Source organism: Cyprinodon tularosa, unplaced genomic scaffold (genome assembly GCF_016077235.1).
Source record: "Cyprinodon tularosa strain WSP-4 unplaced genomic scaffold, ASM1607723v1 ctg11, whole genome shotgun sequence".
NCBI lineage: Eukaryota > Metazoa > Chordata > Actinopteri > Cyprinodontiformes > Cyprinodontidae > Cyprinodon > Cyprinodon tularosa.
In genome coordinates this window covers 1,000,220-1,019,889 of record NW_024037893.1, presented here as the reverse complement: position 1 = coordinate 1,019,889, position 19,670 = coordinate 1,000,220, and the positions used below count along the sequence as shown (strand labels likewise).

The window sequence follows — 19,670 nt, the reverse complement described above, 5'->3', positions numbered from 1 at the left end:
AACAGGTACAGACCTGCACTCTTACATCCTGCAAAGTACCTGGACATCTGCTAACCCCTCTGTCCCCCTCTGCAGTGAACCCAGTCGGGACCAGTCCTGGATCTGATTCCCCCTTGGATCAGTTCATTATCTTTCAGTGTTTATTCAATAAACCTTTGAACTTTTTCCTGTGTCCGTGTGTTCTGCATGTGGGTTAGAAACCTTAAACCAAACATTACAAGAATATTGTTTTGTATACATTTAAAGTTTCAGTTTACATACGGTACCCTATTTTATTTTCTGTAACCGATCTACTCTTTGATTTATTGACTTTGTTCATTTGTTTTGCTCTGTATTTCACTTAAAATATGGCATCAAAGAGTATTATTGTTTGAGAAAACGGTTTAAAAAAAGATGAAAACATTTTTTGTACCTAAATGGATGTGCTACGCCGCAGTGAAACAACTAAGTTTATTCAAGTTCATTACTCAAGTAGAAGTATAAATCCTATTGTTTAAAAAAAAATCTTAAAATATCAACTTAAGCTTTTTACTCAAGGAAAAGTGTAAAAGTACAATTTTTCTATACCTATAAAAGTAATGCAGGCAAAAATGTTAAGGACGGATGCTTTAAACCTTATATTGGCTACTGCACTACCCTATTGAAGGAACATTTTACTACAGTTATGGATTATAACTTTCTTATAGTTATTTTTCTTATTTGTATGGAAAACAGTGTAAAATATAAGTTTGCAGTATCTTAAACTATTTATTTTGGTAACCACTAGTTATTGCAGTACCACACAGAAATTAATTGTCTGGATTAAACATTATTTAGATGTTTTTTTTTTTTTTTTGTTTATTAAATACCAACAGGCCATAATGCAAATGAGCCTATATGACAAAAAAAATTAACTCTATTTAAAAAATGTTAGGAGTAGAATTAAAAACTTATCCAAAAAAAGACAAAATTTTTCTACCTAAGTAAGGCAACAAAGCAATTGTTCTTTGTTACTTGACACCTCTGGAAACAACAAGGTGAACTTTCATCGGAACATCAAAAGTCAACAATCAGAACAAAACACAAATAAGACATTTTTTTTACATGACTAATACCAAATTTCTAGGTATACCTCTTCAAATATTAACATTGGCATTTCCACACAAAATGCCCTTTAGGTTTACAGCAAATGACCCAAAAATGAGAAACTATCCAACTGGTGAAAGCTCCGTGGACAAAACTATTGAAGCCATAATTTGAGGAGAATGATCAGACTCCTTTAAGATGATTCTTAAGATTCAGACAGTCTGAGAAATATCGGACATATAAAATGGTCATGATCAGTGAGTACATGCTGCGGTGTAAATACTTGTGTGTTTAACCAACCTATTCAGGCAGTTCTCATTAAAACCTGGCTGCACTTACCTTTTGATCTGGTAGAGATCTCCATTCCTCCTGCTTCGGGATGTTTTTCTGTTTTTCCCTCCTCCTCTGTAACACTGACAAACAGATGGCACCTTAGTATTTATCCCATCTAATCATGACTTTGCTATAAGTTACTGATGAAAGTATTATCAAAAATTAATTGCGCTATATTTCCAGTACATCAGTTTAAACCAATATCTCAATATAAAAAAAAGAAAATCATGTTCGCTAGATTTTAAATTGGTAAAATATATAGTGTAATATTTTACATGATAACATTTGTCTAATTTTGTAGCTGGTATGTAAATTGCATTGACTCTTCCATTAAACTTATTTATGCTCACTGTTACTTAAATAAGCTTTTTCTAACATTACACACTTCAAAGTGGGAACTAAAAGTAGGTATTTGTTCCGGTATTGTATCAGGTCAATATAAGTATCAATCAATTAAAAAGATGTATCGCGACATCCCCAGATGGTATTAAATAAAGTGTATATGACAAACTATTAAAAACCCACTGGTATTCATTTAAACCGAGATATAGTATCAACCAACTTAGGTGTTAAATGTTGCCTTTTTGGGACTTTTTACCTTGACAAATAGTATTTGTGTATTAAATAACACAGAGAAGGAAGCAGCATAAGTAGTCCTCATGTCTGAAAAACATACGTACATAATCTAAAAGAGTTTAAGTTTGTTTACCTTACAGCTTCTATCTATCTATCTATCTATCTATCTATCTATCTATCTATCTATCTATCAAATATAAGTATGTATGTCAATGCTTCCAATCAACATAATAGTGATTTTGGTTATCACATTTATGCTCTTGGTTTTACTAATGGTGAGTTGCCTTACACTTACATATTTGCATATCATTAATTAATTAATAGACCTATATCAATTTCATCACAATAACCCTGATATATTTATATCGTTAAGAGACTAAAGTTATATGAAAAAAATTGTAACAATTTAGCCATTTTTAAATTCTGACATTTCATGAAACTAGAGAATAATAAAGGTTAAGTAAAAAAAAAAAAAAAAAGATTGTTCTCAACATAAAAGATCCAGCAGCAGGACTGTTTACAGGTGACAAAACTATCTACTGCCATTTTGCAGACAATATACCAAAAGAGAAAAACCCTGTGATGGTGCCAAGCACCTCCATCAAAGATGTGCTCAACAGGTTTGTTTTTTTTCTAACGTCAGTCAAACATGTTTAAGTTTGATTTTATTTATTGACACTACCAAGCATATTCTGGACCAAAGCTGATCGAGCTGTTCTGATGGTTTTTGTTTAAATCCCTCTCAGCTGAAAAACACCCGATTAAGATGTTTCCTCTAGTTCAGACAAAGGAACAAGATGTCTCATATCTCCTCCTACACTTCGAAATAGCTAAAGTCAAGAAAGCCCATGAACAAACACCTGTCTTAATGCCTTAAACTGGCTCTGCTGACCTCTAAAATTAACCCGCCTGGACCGCATTAATATTAGGAACACCACCATGTGCAGCCAAGTAAAATAGAAACAACACACAATACAGGTGCTGGTCATAAAATTAGAATATCATGAAAAAGTAGATTGATTTCAGTAATTTCATTTAAAAAGTGAAACTTGTATATTATATTCATACATTACATACAAACTCATATATTTCAGATGTTTATTTTGTTTAATTTTGATGATTACAAATGACAACAAATGAAAATCTCAAATTCATCATATCAGAAAATTAGAATATTGTGAAAAGGTTCAAAATTGATGGCCCCTGGTGCCACACTCTAATCAGCTAATTAACTCAAACCACCTGCAAAAGCCTTTAAATGGTCTTTCAGTCTAGTTCTATAGGCTACACAATCATGGGGAAGACTGCTGACTTGACAGTTGTCCAAAAGACGACCATCGACACCTTGCACAAGGAGGGCAAGACACAAAAGGTCATCGCTAAAGAGGCTGGCTGTTCACAGAGCTCAGTGTCCAAGCACATTAATAGAGAGGCGAAGGGAAGGGAAAGATGTGGTTGAAAAAAGTGTACAAGCAAGAGAGATAACCACACCCTGGAGAGGATTGTGAAACAAAACCCATTCAAAAATGTGGGGGAGATTCACAAAGAGTGGACTGCAGCTGGAGTGAGTGCTTCAAGAACCACCACACACAGACGTATGAAAGACATGGGTTTCTGCTGTCGCATTCCTTGTGTCAAGCCACTCTTGAACCACAGACAGCGTCAGAAGCGTCTTGCCTGGGCTAAAGAGAAACAGGACTGGACTGCTGGTGAGTGGTCCAAAGTCATGTTCTCTGATGAAAGTAAATTTTGCATTTCCTTTGGAAATCAAGGTCCCAGAGTCTGGAGGAAAAGAAGAGAGGCACTTCATCCACGTTGCTTGAAGTCCAGTGTAAAGTTTCCACAGTCAGTGATGGTTTGGGGTGCCATGTCATCTGCTGGTGTTGGTCCATTGTGTTTTCTGAGGTCCAGGGTCAACGCAGCCACATACCAGGAAGTTTTAGAGCACTTCATGCTTCCTGCAGCTGACCAACTTTTTGGAGATGCAGATTTCATTTTCCAACAGGACTTGGCACCTGCACACAGTGCCAAAGCTACCAGTACCTGGTTGAAGGACCATGGTATCCCTGTTCTTAATTGGCCAGCAAACTCTCCTGACCTTAACCCCATAGAAAATCTATGGGGTATTGTGAAGAAGAAGATGCAATACACCAGACCCAACAATTCAGAAGAGCTAAAAGCCACTATTAGAGCAACCTGGGCTATCATAACACCTGAGCAGTGCCACAGACTGATCGACTCCATGCCACGCCGCATTGCTGCAGTAATACAGGCCAAAGGAGGCCCAACTAAATACTGAGTGCTGTACATGCTCATACTTTTCATGTTCATACTTTTCAGTTGGCCAACATTTCTATAAATCCTTTGTTTTTATTGGTCTTCAGTAATATTCTAATTTTCTGATATGATGAATTTGAGATTTTCATTTGTTGTCATTTGTAATCATCAAAATTAAACAAAATAAACATCTGAAATATATGAGTTTGTATGTAATGTATGAATATAATATACAAGTTTCACTTTTTAAATGGAATTACTGAAATCAATCTACTTTTTCATGATATTCTAATTTTATGACCAGCACCTGTACAACAAGTGGGTTCAGAAGGCATGTTCGCTTTTTAATGGTTAAAAGTTAACAATAGATTGGTGTATTCAGTAATGGTATTTTATATAATGTTATAACAAATAAAACACCTTTTACTGTATATACAAAACTACCCTTCAGCATCGATACGCATTGTTATCCAACGACATATGCAGTAGAAGGCACTTTTATTTTACCTAGAGTTAAAACCAAATCAGTTCAATGCTCAGTTAGGTACAGGGTATTATGTGAATGGAATTTACTCCCAAATACTATCAAACAACAAAACACTCTGTATGGTTTCAAAACTTCACTTAAAAAGTATTATCTTCAAAGAAATGTAGATTGTTAATATTAATTTAATTAAGGAGATACTGTTGTAGGGTTCTTGTTAACTTATTCTTTGATATAGATCTATTTGGAATAGCAATATTTTATTTTAATTATGTTTCTCATTTATTTATTTACTTCATCGTTATTATTTTAGTGATCAATGGTAAATTATGCATTAATTTTGTGTGAATGACTTATGTTTATAGTGTGTGATGTGATGTAATAAACTGTATTGTCACATGGAGGATTGGATGACCCCAGTAAGAATAGCTTTTAGCTTATGCTGAAGCTAATGGGGATCCAAATAAAACAAACAATCAGTAAGAGAGAGAGATGAAAAGGCAATCAATCAATAAAGTACATCCTGATTAAATATTTCAAATATTTTAATGGATCTGCTCAGTCCAACTTATTGACACACCACTATCCACACCCACCTTTCTCATAACAATCATGCCTTAGTGAAGGAAATAATCGGCATACCTTTTTTCCTCTCTTACTCAAAGAATCTTCGGCCTATTGTTTTCTCTTTATCAATAATTGAGAACGCCGGGGGATGAGGGGAAAAAAGATAGGTCCAGGTTTCCCAGAAGGCCTTCTCTTCCTGCTGTTCTCTCCTGCAATTGTCAATCTTTAACCTCAGCTGCAAGCTGCCGATTGGCTTGGGTACGATATGGAGGTACCTGATTGGGTGCTGTGCTCGGTGTGCAACACAGGCTCTCTGCTCCTCGCTTTCCTCAACCATACTGCTGCAATGCAGAGAGGACTGATGCTTACCGTAGCCACAGAATTTCCCCTTGAAACCTTACACAGACATCCACAAGCTGTGAACCTTTTGAATAGATGCATTAGCTTTAGAGCTAAAAGCTTGACAAAGAGAAGATCAGATCACCCCCCCACACACGGCACTAGTCGCAATCAGTGTATGTGTGTGGCATCCATTTTGGAGAAACAGTCTCTCTCTCCCTTTCTCCCTCTGTCTCTCTCTCGCCGCTGCACACACAGCTCCATACTAATCATCTGTCAAGGACCACATGCAGTTTATTATATGCCTCAGCATGTGGACATGTAGCAGTGGTCCAAACACCGGCCTGGAAATGTCAAAGAGGCCAGACAGCTGAGGCAGTTGGAAAGAATAACAGCAATCTCTATAAAATACTTCTACACCATTACTGTATATTAAGTCATCTGGATTCCATTCCTGCATACATATCTAAGAGGATGGACTATTTTTCAATTATGTGTCATTCCAAAAAACATATAGAAGCATTAGCGCCACAAATGCACTTCAAAAACTGGGAAAATCATCAGAATCTCCCGACCTGTATGGTGTTAAATCTTAAAACTACCTCTGATGCCTCTGATTCATGTTTAAATGTCTAAGATCTTTCTTTTTTATATGATGTAGCACATATCTCTGGTAATTAAGTCCAAATACTCAATGTTATCCACATTTGCCAGGTTATACTGCAGTTGTAAGAGGTCCAGGAAGAGAAACCATATTAATCCGTTCCCCCAGTTACTAAGCTCATTCCTAGGATCCCAGGGATTTCCATACCTGAAGGAATATGTAAGCAGATGTGGATGACTTGAGTCCACCTCAGATTTTTAGTGAGGTTCCCAGGAGGTATCTAAATCCTTAATAGCAGAACCACCTCTACCCCATTTCTTCCCATATCGAGGAGCAGGGGCTTTACATCCAGTTACCAAACCTCCAACCCGTTTATTTGTTTTATTTTTCTAGGTTATATAAAGGTATGTAGGTTCGCTTTTTGGCTGAGCTATAACAGGCTAGACTAACACCCACATTAATGCAGGGGGGTTAACACATTAACTGCTCCATCCTACCATAACCTTCAGAATAGGATACCAAGATACTTAAATGCACACACCTGCAACCAACTGTAGCATGCAACCAAAAAAATCTAAGTGATACTTAGCTTCCCAAACCTGTCACCTGACATCCAAAAACACCCCAAGGATAAGTGTGAAGTAAAAGCCCTGTTATGCCCTCTTCCACAACAAGCGTTCCTTGACAGTGGCGTTGCTAAGTGCTATTCGGTCCCAATGTAATTTCCCATTGGGAACCTACTAGCAGTAAATTGCTAACTGGTTAGAAAGATGCTTCCCGCCCCCTTGATAATCGACCAATCACATTCACTCTATTCACTCATGTAAAGTCAGGCACCATTCTGGAGAATTCGGAACTGCAACTGTTGGAACAGTCGCTTCCCTACGACTTTAAACACAGATATCAGACTAAATAGGCTAAAAGTGCATGCAGTGCATAGGAATCATAACACTAAACATTAACTCAAGCTTAAGCAGCACTGAATTCAACAAATCAGCCACGAAACAGATCCACCCAGTTCTTTTCTAGATATCACCATAATATGTCACAAATTGCTGGTGAAGATTCTCATTCATCCAGGTCATAGTCAGTTGAATGGGAAAAAGCTTCCTGGATGGGAAGTGAAATGTCTTCAAACTTGAAAAACAAAATCAGTGGATTGTTTTTGAACATTTCTGGAATGAATATCACAATTCCCATTTCACTTTACAACAATAAACTCTAAGGATAAGCAATGTAATAAAATATTTAAGGCAGCGGATTCAGATACACAGCACCCTTTTATATTGGCATAAATCAGTCAAGCAATTTGGGTAGAGATTCTCTCTGTAAAAAATTCTTCCAACCTTCTTTCCTTCTGTCATACATACAAATCACCACTGGTTTGGGGCAGAGCGACTGAAAGGGGAAGCTTTGTAAAATGGCTGACACTCAGCAGTCAAGACTAACACTGGATGGTGGGGTGGGGTGTGGGATGTTCAGTGCGCTCTAGAACGCTTCCCCAATTTCTACAATCTTTTGAAAGTAAGGTGGTAGGAACTCCCTCACTTCACAGATAATTGGGATCTTTAAAATCTATCATCCAAGCATGTATCATTTTCCTTCCAATTTGACATCATTACTTAAAACACTGCAGAAAAGTTCCACTTAACATGAACTGAAATCTGAGGTTATGACATTGAATAATGTCCTGTCTAATTTTGAAGTGCTCTTAAAGTATTCCTATATCATTAAAGGGCCACCCTTCTTGAGGTAAACTGTGGGCTGTATCATGTGTGGCCCACATTGGAGCATGTGATTGATTACATTTTTGTAGGAGCAACGTAGAACCCTCTTTGTATTTCCCCATCCCCCACTTTGCCGTTTTTGCTCCTCAGCTTGCTTGATGTATGGTCCTGGCTGCTCACAAGGTTGATGATTTTAAGAAATCAATTTAAAAGCTGTTCCTGATTACTTTAAATGTTGGAGACAGGAGGGGAGTGCCTGCCAGCAGAGGTCAGTGTTGCTAAATCAATAAAATTTTATGACCTTGTTAGAATCTGGAGTGGGGCCTCGCTTTTTTCAGTGTAGTCTTGTTTCTCTTATCTAACTGTATGATTCCACCCTAATAAATTGTTTGTTTTTCATTTTTGTCATACTGGCCTCTTTGTATTTTATAATATGTAATCTCATTCCAGTCAAAATTTTAGCCCAGAACCACAATAGATGTCCCTGCCATCACTAATATTGATATGCATAGTCAGAGAAGTAATCAGAACATATTAAATCACGAAGGCAACAGCAAACGTATTCTTTTTTTCCTGTTTTGCTCAGCTAGAAGCCACTCAAACTGTCAGTTCTGTAATATTTGGAACTATTGAGAGCTCCATGAACCACGTGACTATGAGCTAGCAGGGACAGAGAATGTCAAAATCGTACTTAAAAGGCGAAGGGGAGGTTACTTTGTTCAAAAAGCCACCGGATAAGAGCTAAAAATCTGGCTAATCAGAGCTATCCAAATAGGAACTACCCCAACGGACAGAAATGCACCCTAAACACAGCGAGTGAGCGTCGTTTTTATAGAAGAGCAGAAAAATATATAGAACGTCCGCGATCACACCTGTGTTCTTAAGTTTCTTAGTTATTAAATGCATAGTTGTGACTGACAATTGCACTATGTGATTGCTTAATACTCTGTTCTGGTTTTTGGCAGAAATTTGACAATATAGGGCCATGGTATAAACACTGTGCACCTGAAATGCACAACGGTGAACTCCGACGTGGTTAAATCGTGTTTCGTCTGAATGCACCTTTTTGGTAGCCTGGGTGCCATTCCGAAATTAGTCCCGCCCACAAGGTTTGAGGTCGGGAAGTTCGGTCTGGCTCTGCTCCATAGTAGCGCGAGTATTATCGCCCACTGTCAGGCGATCCAATCAAATTGTCAGGGCGGGCTTTATACTATGATGGACAGATGATCAACAGTAACGTAATCAACCACGTGACCAAAGTGCGCTTGGGTGACAACAACAATGGCTGCCGCCGGAGAGTTGAGGTGTGTAGATTCTGCTATTAGGTCTGTTCTAGAAGATATCGACAGCAAATTAATTTTAAAAGAGGAACAGAGAAACGCGATCAAGGCTCATCTTCTTATTCTAGGCGTGAAACTGCACGCTTTGATTTTTGTTGACAACAACTATGCGTTGCTTAACATACGTCACGCACTCCGTTGCTCTTATTGGTTGTACGTCTATCCAATTGAGTGCAGAGGCATTCTTTTTCCTGGTTCGTTCAAAACACGCCCCATAATCACAGCTCTATGGAGCAGTATCAGACTCATATTCTGACTAAAATTGAGTAGGACTACGTCAGGCTACCTTTTTGGCCAAATATTTTTTTAATATTGTGAATAAAGTCATATAAGAATAAAATTGTATTCTTACCAGAGTAAAGTTGTAATAGGATAAGCAATTATCAAAATTGATTGGCTCAACCAGAATGGGGTGTCAGCCTGAGCCCAACATTTTAACACGGTGGGAAGACAGCTCTTAATTAAAATAGTTTCTTTTCGTCTTTATTCTTGGAATATTATTATATTATACTTTTATATTATATTTTACTGTTGCAATGTTATTATTTGTCATAGAAGTAATATCAGCATGCCTAAAATTTCTGGACGTACTTGGCGCACGTCAACGTGCTTCAGCGTGCTCATAACTTATACAAAACTGACCCCTAACTTATCCAATGCATGCCAGTTTTTTTGCAAGATTTTTCGTGCATCAGGCATACGCTGGCTAAATCGTCAACGTCTGACAACGGATTTAGGGTAGGAAACTGGAGTTCCCAAGAAAAACCCACACATGGACAGGGATAGGATAAAGCTTGCAGACGGTGCCTATTGAGGACTCGGGTAAAGTCAAGATTTGAAGCACTCAACTGAAAAAGTCCAGGTTCTAAGTATAAGCAGTGTTGCGGCCCAGCTTTGATGGCTCAAAAAAGTGTAAATCCACAAAGGCCACAGATGCACCATGGACTTATTTTACGCAGGCAAAAGAAAAAATGTTCCAGGTAAACTCCTTTAGTTTTGTCAGTTTATTTTTCCTCAGGCAAGCAAACAAAAAGACAAACATTTCCTCCATGTTTCTCTTGCGCTGGTAAAAACCATACGCCCACCAGGATGCATGCCGGTCCTATGATTGACTGCCTATTTATAAAAAATAAGGAACCTAAATTAATCATAACTAACCAAAAATAAAGGAACATGACTAAATAACCAAAAAACATAATCTCATAACAGATATTAAACAATAAAGTAAAATAAACTTGGCTAGATTATGCAAAAAAACATTTTTATTCATAACAAAAAATAATAGGCTCCTACAAGTAGGAATTAAATTTGTTGGATAAACACAGTAAGTGAAGCACTGCTACTGATATTCCTTTTTGGGTTGGGAAACAAAGGCCAAAGAAGTTTTTGTTGGAACGAAAAGTCTTTATTCTCTTCCAATATTTTGAATGCCCCGGATGCATGTTTGTTCTTCTTTTTTAGGCTAGCCTTGGGAGCGGAAGGCCTCGGGCAATGCCTTCACTATAATATCCCCTTAACTATCCCCACCTTCTTCGACCCCAGAGACCTGCATCGCAATCGTTGAAACCTGTTCCACTAAACAGGCAGGCAGAAATGATAAAAGTGTGGCGATACTCAGCTCTAAACTTTACAGAAATTTTCCACCAGTCAACAACACCTTAAATTTCAATGAAGATGAAAAAAAGGTTAAAATGGATATAAATATATATGCACACATAGATATATACACATTATTTTATCAGACCCTTAAAAAAACATTTTGTTTTTGTTTGCTAGTAAAACTCACGTGGGCTTTTAAATTAAAAATGTAAATTGACAAAATGTGGAAAAAGTAAGCCAATCATATAAATCATATTGAGTTGAAAAAAGTCTAACAATGAACCACCCTGCTGTCTTGCAGCCTTTCTAGTTTGAAGCCTAAATAAACTTGCTGTGTTGACAGATACCCATCTGTTAATTCCTCTGGAACACCACTCTGCATTGCTGCCTGTCTCTTCCATCCTTCTTGCTTAACTTAGAGGCTCTACCACCCTGACAGCATAGGCCCGACACAGCTGTAATGCAACATTCTCAACATTACTGGAAAACAGGCTTTTATCATCAGTAGGTAAAAACTGCTTTGCTGGTCTCACTATGCTCATTTATACACAGATAGATTAGGATTACATTATATTTTTCTTTCACCCTTTCTTTCAAAGAAACCTGTACTGTTATGCAGACGGTGATCCAGCATTTAACTGGTGTTCTTTCAGCAAAGTAAAAAAAAAAACAAAGAAAGAAAGTAGGGCTTACCTCTGTGGCTGCATGGCTAAAAACTGTGATATGTCAGTGCTTGTTAAAACATGGAGGACAGCCCTGTCAGCCCTCACCCTGCAGCACGGCAATTCTCTCCAAGCTGTCTGACTCCACTGTTGTGATTAAAGCCACGCTGATACTGGCTGTGCATTCACAGCACATGTAACACAGCTGCTGATTGGCTAGTCCATTTCCGGGCTGCTTGTCTTTTGTTTAACATGAAGTGAAAGAATGCAACTCAAGCCAGGCCATGATACCTGTGCTCAGCCACTGAATGTGCAGAGCATCTTAAAAGACAACACCCTTCTTTTAAATACTGTTGCCAGAAAGGAAACATTTATTGAAACTCTTAATAGAAATGGCAACATGTCTGTGTTTTATTTGAAAGGATATGACCAACAGATTTCCTCTAAAAATAAATCCAGCAATGATATTAACAATAAAGCTCAAACTCTTGTTTAACAGGTTTAAAAAATGTGCTAATATAAAGATGCAAATTAATAAGATCATGTGATTCGTCTCATATTGATAGTTTTGCTGGTTGAACTGAAATTTCACTTGGTGGCTTTGTTGAACGCCCCATCAAAAGCTAACATTTGAGGGGGAAAAATACTTTTACTGTTTTTTACTCCTCCATCTTGTTAGGACTCCAGTCTGTGTGGTCTGTGTTTTTGTGTGTTTGTCTTCCTTCCTCCACCAGGGGGCGCCTGGTTCTGATTCCCCTCCTCACACACCTGCAAGGGGTTACCTCGTTAATGGAGTGCTCTTTAGCTGCTGACTGCCACTACCTCGACGCCAGAGTGTTTGCCAGTTTAGGGTCCTCTAGCCAAGCTGAGTTTTGCTATATGCAGCTGGAAATCAGCCAGGGTTGTGCCTTGTAACTGCTTATGCTGTGTTCATGAACAGAATAACAATCTCAGGTTGTCTGCTTCAGAAACTTCAGGGTCTCATCTTTGCTTTTTTAAAAGCAGCCAGGTCGTTTTCAAATCTTAAAGGAGAAGTACGGTCAGTAAGGAATACTCAATGGATAATTTTCTATACCGAAAACGAATATGTTCGCAGTGATTTAATTAATTTAGCTTTAATCTGTAAAGAAATAAAAAAAAACATAAATTTTCTTTGCAATCACTGAGTCTGGGAGTGGCAATTTTTGCCCAAATATAGTAACACCTCAATCTTATTGTAATAAATCGGGTAAAAGTGGGAAAAAAAGTGTTATTTCAACTTTCCGATTCATGATCCTCAACAGGTTCGTCGTTAGATTGCACTTGAAGAGGGAGGATTTGCCATTGAAATTTCTGGCCATAGAGAAAAACATGTCATATGTAGCCAACATTTTGAAGAAGAATGTTTTCAAGACGAGTTGGATCACCGCGCGTTGTGACAAACACCAGATACAGCATTAGGACTTGATCAACAGCCAATACCGCACTGTGACATCACAAACCAGTAGGGGGCAGTAGTGTTCTTAGACAAACATGGATGTCTGCGGTAAAGCACATCGAAAGAAATAAAATTTCTTCTTGTCTTATCATTTCATATTTCATGTTCTTTAGAAGTTTAAATTCTGAATATGACAGGACTTCTCCTTTAAATCCTTGATCCTGGAGTGGTTCAAAGCCAAATGTGAAGCAAAGCAAATAGTTTGCTTCTCCTAAGGCTGAGCCTACACCATCGGTCAAAAAAAAAATTTAATGACTGTCTTGATTCCATAAAAAAGTCATAAAGATTTGGACATACTTTTGAGATGTGTCTCTTTAAAAACGAATGACAGAAAAAATAGGTATTTAGCACATGAATGTTTTAAGTTTAAACATTTGTAATCAAGCCAATAAGAGAAAATCCATACCTAATATCACTAAAAACAAAAGTACTATGACAAAAATAGATAAAACCAGGGATACGTTTACAAGACACTGAAATTTGTCCATATGCTGTAGAAGAAAGCATCCCTGATGCTAATTTCAAATTGACAGCAGGAGGTTTAGCATTAAATGACTGCCTAAAAAAAGGTTTATCACTACCAAGGTATGGCACAGTTTGGTAGCTACAATTGATAAAAGCAAAATATCACCAAAAAGTCTTGCAAAACTTTTGCATTAAGACTTAATTGTTCTGGTGACTATTGATAGATCCAACAATCTTACAGGATAAAGAGCACAATTTCACTAAACTAGCAGCAAAAAAAGGATCCAACAGCAGACCTGAGGAACTGCAATAAGTGGTATGCAATAAAAGTTTGCAGGAAGGAACATCATATTGTGGGCTGTTTTGCCTTTTATATTAATGCACTTCATATTAACTAAAAGAGGGATGAATGGAGAAATGTTTCAGGTCACTCAGAGAAAGATTTTTAGGCCAAACAACAGACTATGTATGCAAAATCTGGAAACTGTCATCACCATAAGATACTTTTCCACAAAGCATTCAATGCATGCTAGTAAGTGTTCGGCATTCTCTCCTTGTATCATTCTGATGACTCACCCATAAATATATTTGAAATATGCCATGTTTAACAGTTATTTTATCTGAAGCAAAAGTCACAATATACAAAAATAAACTACATACAGATTTGTTGTCTAAATTCGGCAATCTCAGTATTTAAACTTAAAACCAATTAGCATTTTTTTTTATTGTTTTTTTTTTTGTTTTTGCAGGATAAAGTTGATTTGCTGGAGGTTGTTGTGAAGGAGCTGTGTGTTTATATACAAGTGCCTCACTTTGTGAAGCAAGAATAAAGACCGTACTGACTTCTTGTGGGTAAGACGCAACATAATGACCCCGTGATTATCCCTCATTGACCTGTCCTATGTCTACAGGCCACTGTGAATTCTGAGGACAACAACGAAGTCGTGGACAACATCGTCAATGATGAGACCCCTTATATGGAGGAGGTGAAGCTCCTGGTGGTCTCATGCAAAACAGGCCACCTCCTTCTGAATGTCAAGAAGATCAAGGAGCTCTTCATTAACATTAAGAGGAGGCAACCATCTCTTCTGATTGACAGCAGTGGAAAGGGTCAGCTTTGCTGAGTTCCTGGCGAGATAATGGACAACCTGACCTCGATCCATCACGTAAAAGTTCTGGCAAGGAAAGCTAAGCAGCGTGAGCATATTGAGCCAGAGGAGGAAGGGGCATCTAACACTTTCTGACCAGTTGCATCTCTGTAATATTATGTCTCTGACTGTAAGGTCCTGCTGTGAGTGGTGAGGAGAGCAGAAAAAATATTGATGCAAATTAACCTTCATGTAGAATAGTGAAAGACAAACAGGAAAAACTCTGCATGACCAGATCCTAAAACATCACCATGGAAACCCACACCACAGCCTGTTTCCAGCTCTAGGATCTGGGAAGACACCCCATAGCCTGCAAAGCACAGCAGCCAGGTTTCTCAACAGCTTCTAAACTGACTTCATAAGATTACTGAACTCAAACTAAGCCATAGAAACTCATCATGCAACCCCTCCTTCTCCACCAAACACTGATCACAGTTTTTCTCCAAGGGTGTACTGCTCCTGTCTTTCTTTCTGTTTAATATTCACTTGTTTAACATCATACAGCAGACAGTATTAACAATCCTTAGTATACTTCAGAATATCTAGATTTAATCTATGTTTCTACTTTTTTAAGATATATTTGTCAAAATGTAAAATCAGGCTGCTCTTTCTTTAGTGCACTTATCCTAAATGTTCAGATATTTATATTCAGTTTGAAACCTGACTGATATTGGAATAGAATAGAATAGAATATCAAATAAGTTTATTGTCCCACAATGGGGAAAATTTGGTGTTTACAGCAGCAAAAAGATTATAGAAAATATGGTAGCACAAATGTGAACCTTAGAAAAAGGTGTAAGAATAAAAAAGTGAATAATTAAAAGGTAAAGAAACTAAATACTCTACTATAAAGTGTTTTATCAATATATAAAGACAAGTCTAAGATGGATTTCTACACACCATACTTATCTCCTCAGCTCATACGTACACTCGCTGGCCCCTTTATCAGCAAGGCAGCATCATGATGCATTTGAGGATGTAAAGACTTCCTGAAGTTTACGTCCACATTGGTTACCCATGTTAGCCGTTACAGACAAAAACTAGATGATGCCAGATTAGAAACGTTTCGCAGTTTCACCCAGCTTTGATTTCAGCTGCAACATTTAGGTAGATCCTGGATAACAAACATTAAAAGCGTGAGACCATATTTCCTTCTATTAACAACTTAGTTTGCTTCTGTTGGTGCAATGTTGAGAAGGATATTTTCTTGGCACATTTTGGGGCCAATATTACCATTTCTCAAACTTAACAACCTGCAAGAGCAATGTTACTGACAACATCCATCAGTTATTCACTTCCTGACCTGTAGCGCATCCATAATCACAGAACTCAAATCATGTCAAAGTGATTTCTTCAGTAGATGAACTCTAAAATGCAGTGAAACAGGAGTGATATCATAAATGTTCATCCATCCAGCTAATTTGCTGCAGCTGCAACATTTCTTCATTTGTCTTAATCAGCAAAAAAACAAAACCAAATGTGAAATCCATTCCATGTAAAATTAAGCTATATCTGGTGGTAAAATAATATAATAATCATAACTGTTGCAATACAATGGTATCATACAATTATATTCAATTAAACTATTATATTCAATTAAAATTTTTTTTTTATTGTTTTAGAAATAATTGTCACAAACTGTGAATGCAAATATTTCCTTTTGTTTTCTGAATCACTGAAATGTTCTCATAAACAGAAAATCCAGAGAATCCAACAAAAATTAACCAAAATAAAGTGACATCTTAGAAATATATGATTAGATAGGTTAGATTTGTAGCACATTTATTCTACATTGTGTCCTTGGATGCAACCTATAAATGCCAACCACATTTTTTTTTGTATCACCCATAACTAAAAGGGTGAACATTTCAATTTAAACAGTTATTTACTTCTTATATAAAGATAATATTTCAAAGGGATAATTTTTCTGTCCACTTTACAGCCTCACGCTCGTGTGCAAATCATCACGAGCCCTAACCTGACTAACTTCTCGAAAATGCGTTGACTACATTTTACTAAGAAATAAAAAGAATATATCTTCACCTTACAGACGAAATGTATTACAGTGATAAGGCACTCATCATTTTTCCCACAGTAGAAATTCCGTTCGGTGTCTAGAGTGATCCGCTGCCCTCCAAACCAGACACTAATGGCTGTATGGTAATGAGCTCAGATCACCACAAGATGGCGCACGAGCTACGGTCTCACTCCCCTGCTGAAAAACTCAGCCACGTTCAGTTCCTTTTTTTTTCTTCTTCGGTCAAAATATTTATGTGTTGTATAAAACAGTAGTGGTTTTGTTTTCTGGAGTATTTTCAACACAGAGTTAGAACAACGTTTAATTTCCCTTTAGGATTAATAAATAATTATTTAACTGAACTTAATTAAATAAAAAAAGTACTTGTCAATTAAAATGCTGCTTTGAATGATGTCTGAGAAGAGGGGTGAGGGTGGATAGAAAGCCTTGCTGCTGGCTGTTTGCAGGTAAACCAGTCTGAATACATTAATGATAATGGGGCTATCTCCTGTCCTTTCAAACTGTTATCTCCTGTCCTTTCAAAGTGTGGTAAGTGGCAGGGAGCTCCCCCCCTACTTGTCCCTTCCAATGGGATAAAATATCTCACACTAAGGGGGGTGGGGGGTGTAGGTTAGCGTGTTTAGTGGGGGAAGGGGCGCAAACAGACTCCATGGGACTGATTGGAATGTAGTCTCTCCTCTCAGTCAGACCTACAAAGCTGCTATAACATTTATGTAATTGAGGACTTTATTAACTTAAGAATTAAAAGCCCTGTTTTGAGCAACAAGGACATACCTGAATGATGTTACTTTTTTTTCCTGAGAATTTGTAATAAACTTTACTTTCATTTTGTGGTATCCACATTTCATTTTTATAAATTCACAATTAACCTCCATTTTAATCGTAAAACAGCAGACAGAAGTTTCTCCTCACAGCCGAGAGCAACTAAAGAACATCACCCCAACCCCACCCAAGGCCTTTAACCTCACACTTGTCCTGTTGATCTCAGGCCAACCTTGGCCGTCACTCTCTCCTCACTTACAGTTGCAAACTACCCTGCTTGACAGATAACCCCAAGAAAGTTTCTTTTATCATCCAAGTCTACTTGAAGTTTATGTGTAATGTGTGTATGTGTGTTTTGGCATGAGGTAAAAGTTGTTATGGCCGATTTCTAGGTAGCATAACAAATTGAAACCATTTTTGTTGCAGGCTTGCTTGGTGGGGTAACATTAAAGGAGACCACACAAGGATTTTTTTGATTAAATGAAATTTTAATTTATTAAATTATCTTAAAGAAATGAAAAACTGAAAAGACAATATCAGAAATAAGAAACCAAAATAGATCAATGCAAAGACTAACCAGAATTAAAACAAGACAGACTTAACAAAACCAAACCCAACCAAATGGGGTTCTGAGGAGAGAGGGGAAAAAGTCTTCCTCTCTGCTGCATGCATAGCAGCTTTAGAGGAACAGAGCACCAATCAGGGCAAAACATAACACCTGCAGTCTCCCGAACCCTGCAAGGAAAAATGGCAGAGACCCACTGCAGACGCCCTCTGCAGCAGTAAAATATAAAATTGTGTAGTACAAGCAGATCAAAACGGAGCAGCATATGTTCCAAAAAAATTAAAAACAATCAACTAGACTTGGTTTCACTTCCCATTTAGGAAGCTTTTTCAATTCAAAATGAAAAAGCTTACTGGATGGGAAGCGAAACGTCTTCAAACTTGGAAACCAAGTTCAGTGACTTGTTTTTAATTTTGTTGGAATGACAATAACCTGGATGACTAAGAACCTTCACCTAAATTTATAACCATTTGAAAAGTCACTAAAGAAATCCCATGAAACAGATTTAACAGATACAATGTTCAGAGTATTCATTCAGTAGGGCTGCGTGCTAGAACAGTTTTTAGTACTGTTGCCCTGCAAGAAGGTCCTGATATATTTCTGCATGGAGTTTTCATGTCCTTCCTGTACATGCAAGGGTTCTTTCTGGGTACTCTGGCTTCCTCTCAAAAACATGGATGTTTGGTGGATTGGCATCTATAAATGGCTCTTAAGAACGAATCTTCAAATCCATTTAAATACAACTCAACTCAGTGTTTCTTCTGCATATTGATCCATATCTATTTATTTATTTTTGCACTACTCTGAACCTTCCACATCAATGCCTTTTGCGCCACGTCTCTCCTACACTGTTTACATTTTGATCACTGCTGCACTTTATAAATGGAAATGTTCATTTTCAATGCTGAGTGGCTCATTCATTGTTGAGAAGCTGTATGTATCGAAATTTAATTTTGTATATAGGCTACCCTGTATACACAATGACAATAAAGTTTTTCTTAATCTAAGTCTAGAGTGTGTTTGTGCATGGTTGTATGTCTATGTATTTAATTTCTTTCACCCATAGACTGCTGTAGATAGGCACCAGCCCCTGTAACCCTCAGAGCAGCACAAGATGGATGGATCAAATTTTCAGATCTTTATTGTAAATAAATCCAAAAAACATTTTTCATGATGTTTTCCTGAACATTCACAAGAAAACAGTTTCAGCTGTGCCACATAAAATCCCCACTTCGTCTACATTTCTTGTCTTACTCAATATGTGTATTACCATCCTAGATTAGTTTTTAAATCGTTATTATACAAAAAAATATGTAAAAGAAGTACTTTGATAAAGAGTTAAGAAAATAGTATAATAAATAAAATATGTAAATACATATAATATTTATATAACACATTGTATAACAAATAGTATTTACATCAAAATTGTAATTAAATGTAAAAAAAAAATATGAAAAAAATAAATAAATCTGTGCTTTTTGTGTCTATAAATAACATTTGAAGTCTCTCTCTCCAAATAATATCAGTGACTACTAGTCGTATTACCTAAAGGGTTCTAGTGTACGTGTAGTTCATTTTCAGAACGTGTCAAACTGTTTAATGTAGCTCAACGAGGAACATAACTACATTACCCAGAAGGCAC

General features: G+C 37.2%; 1 protein-coding gene across 7 annotated transcripts in view; it reads right to left on the bottom strand.

The window, feature by feature from the left end:
- Positions 1 to 16,811, bottom strand: part of zmynd8 (zinc finger, MYND-type containing 8) — a 42,900-nt gene extending 26,089 nt beyond the window's left edge. For 4 of the 7 annotated variants that reach the window (XM_038295068.1, XM_038295102.1, XM_038295099.1 and 1 more), the window contains exons 1-2: positions 11,605 to 11,723; positions 1,405 to 1,478 (exon numbers count right to left, since the gene is read on the bottom strand). In XM_038295068.1, coding sequence (XP_038150996.1) covers positions 1,405 to 1,478; positions 11,605 to 11,618 — 88 coding nt within the window. In that variant the 5' untranslated portion in view covers positions 11,619 to 11,723. Of the gene's footprint in view, positions 1 to 1,404; positions 1,479 to 5,377; positions 5,898 to 11,604; positions 11,724 to 16,706 lie in introns of those variants that run through there. The other 3 variants (XM_038295082.1, XM_038295090.1, XM_038295073.1) reach the window with 3 other exon arrangements.
- Between the last annotated feature and the right edge of the window lie 2,859 nt (positions 16,812 to 19,670).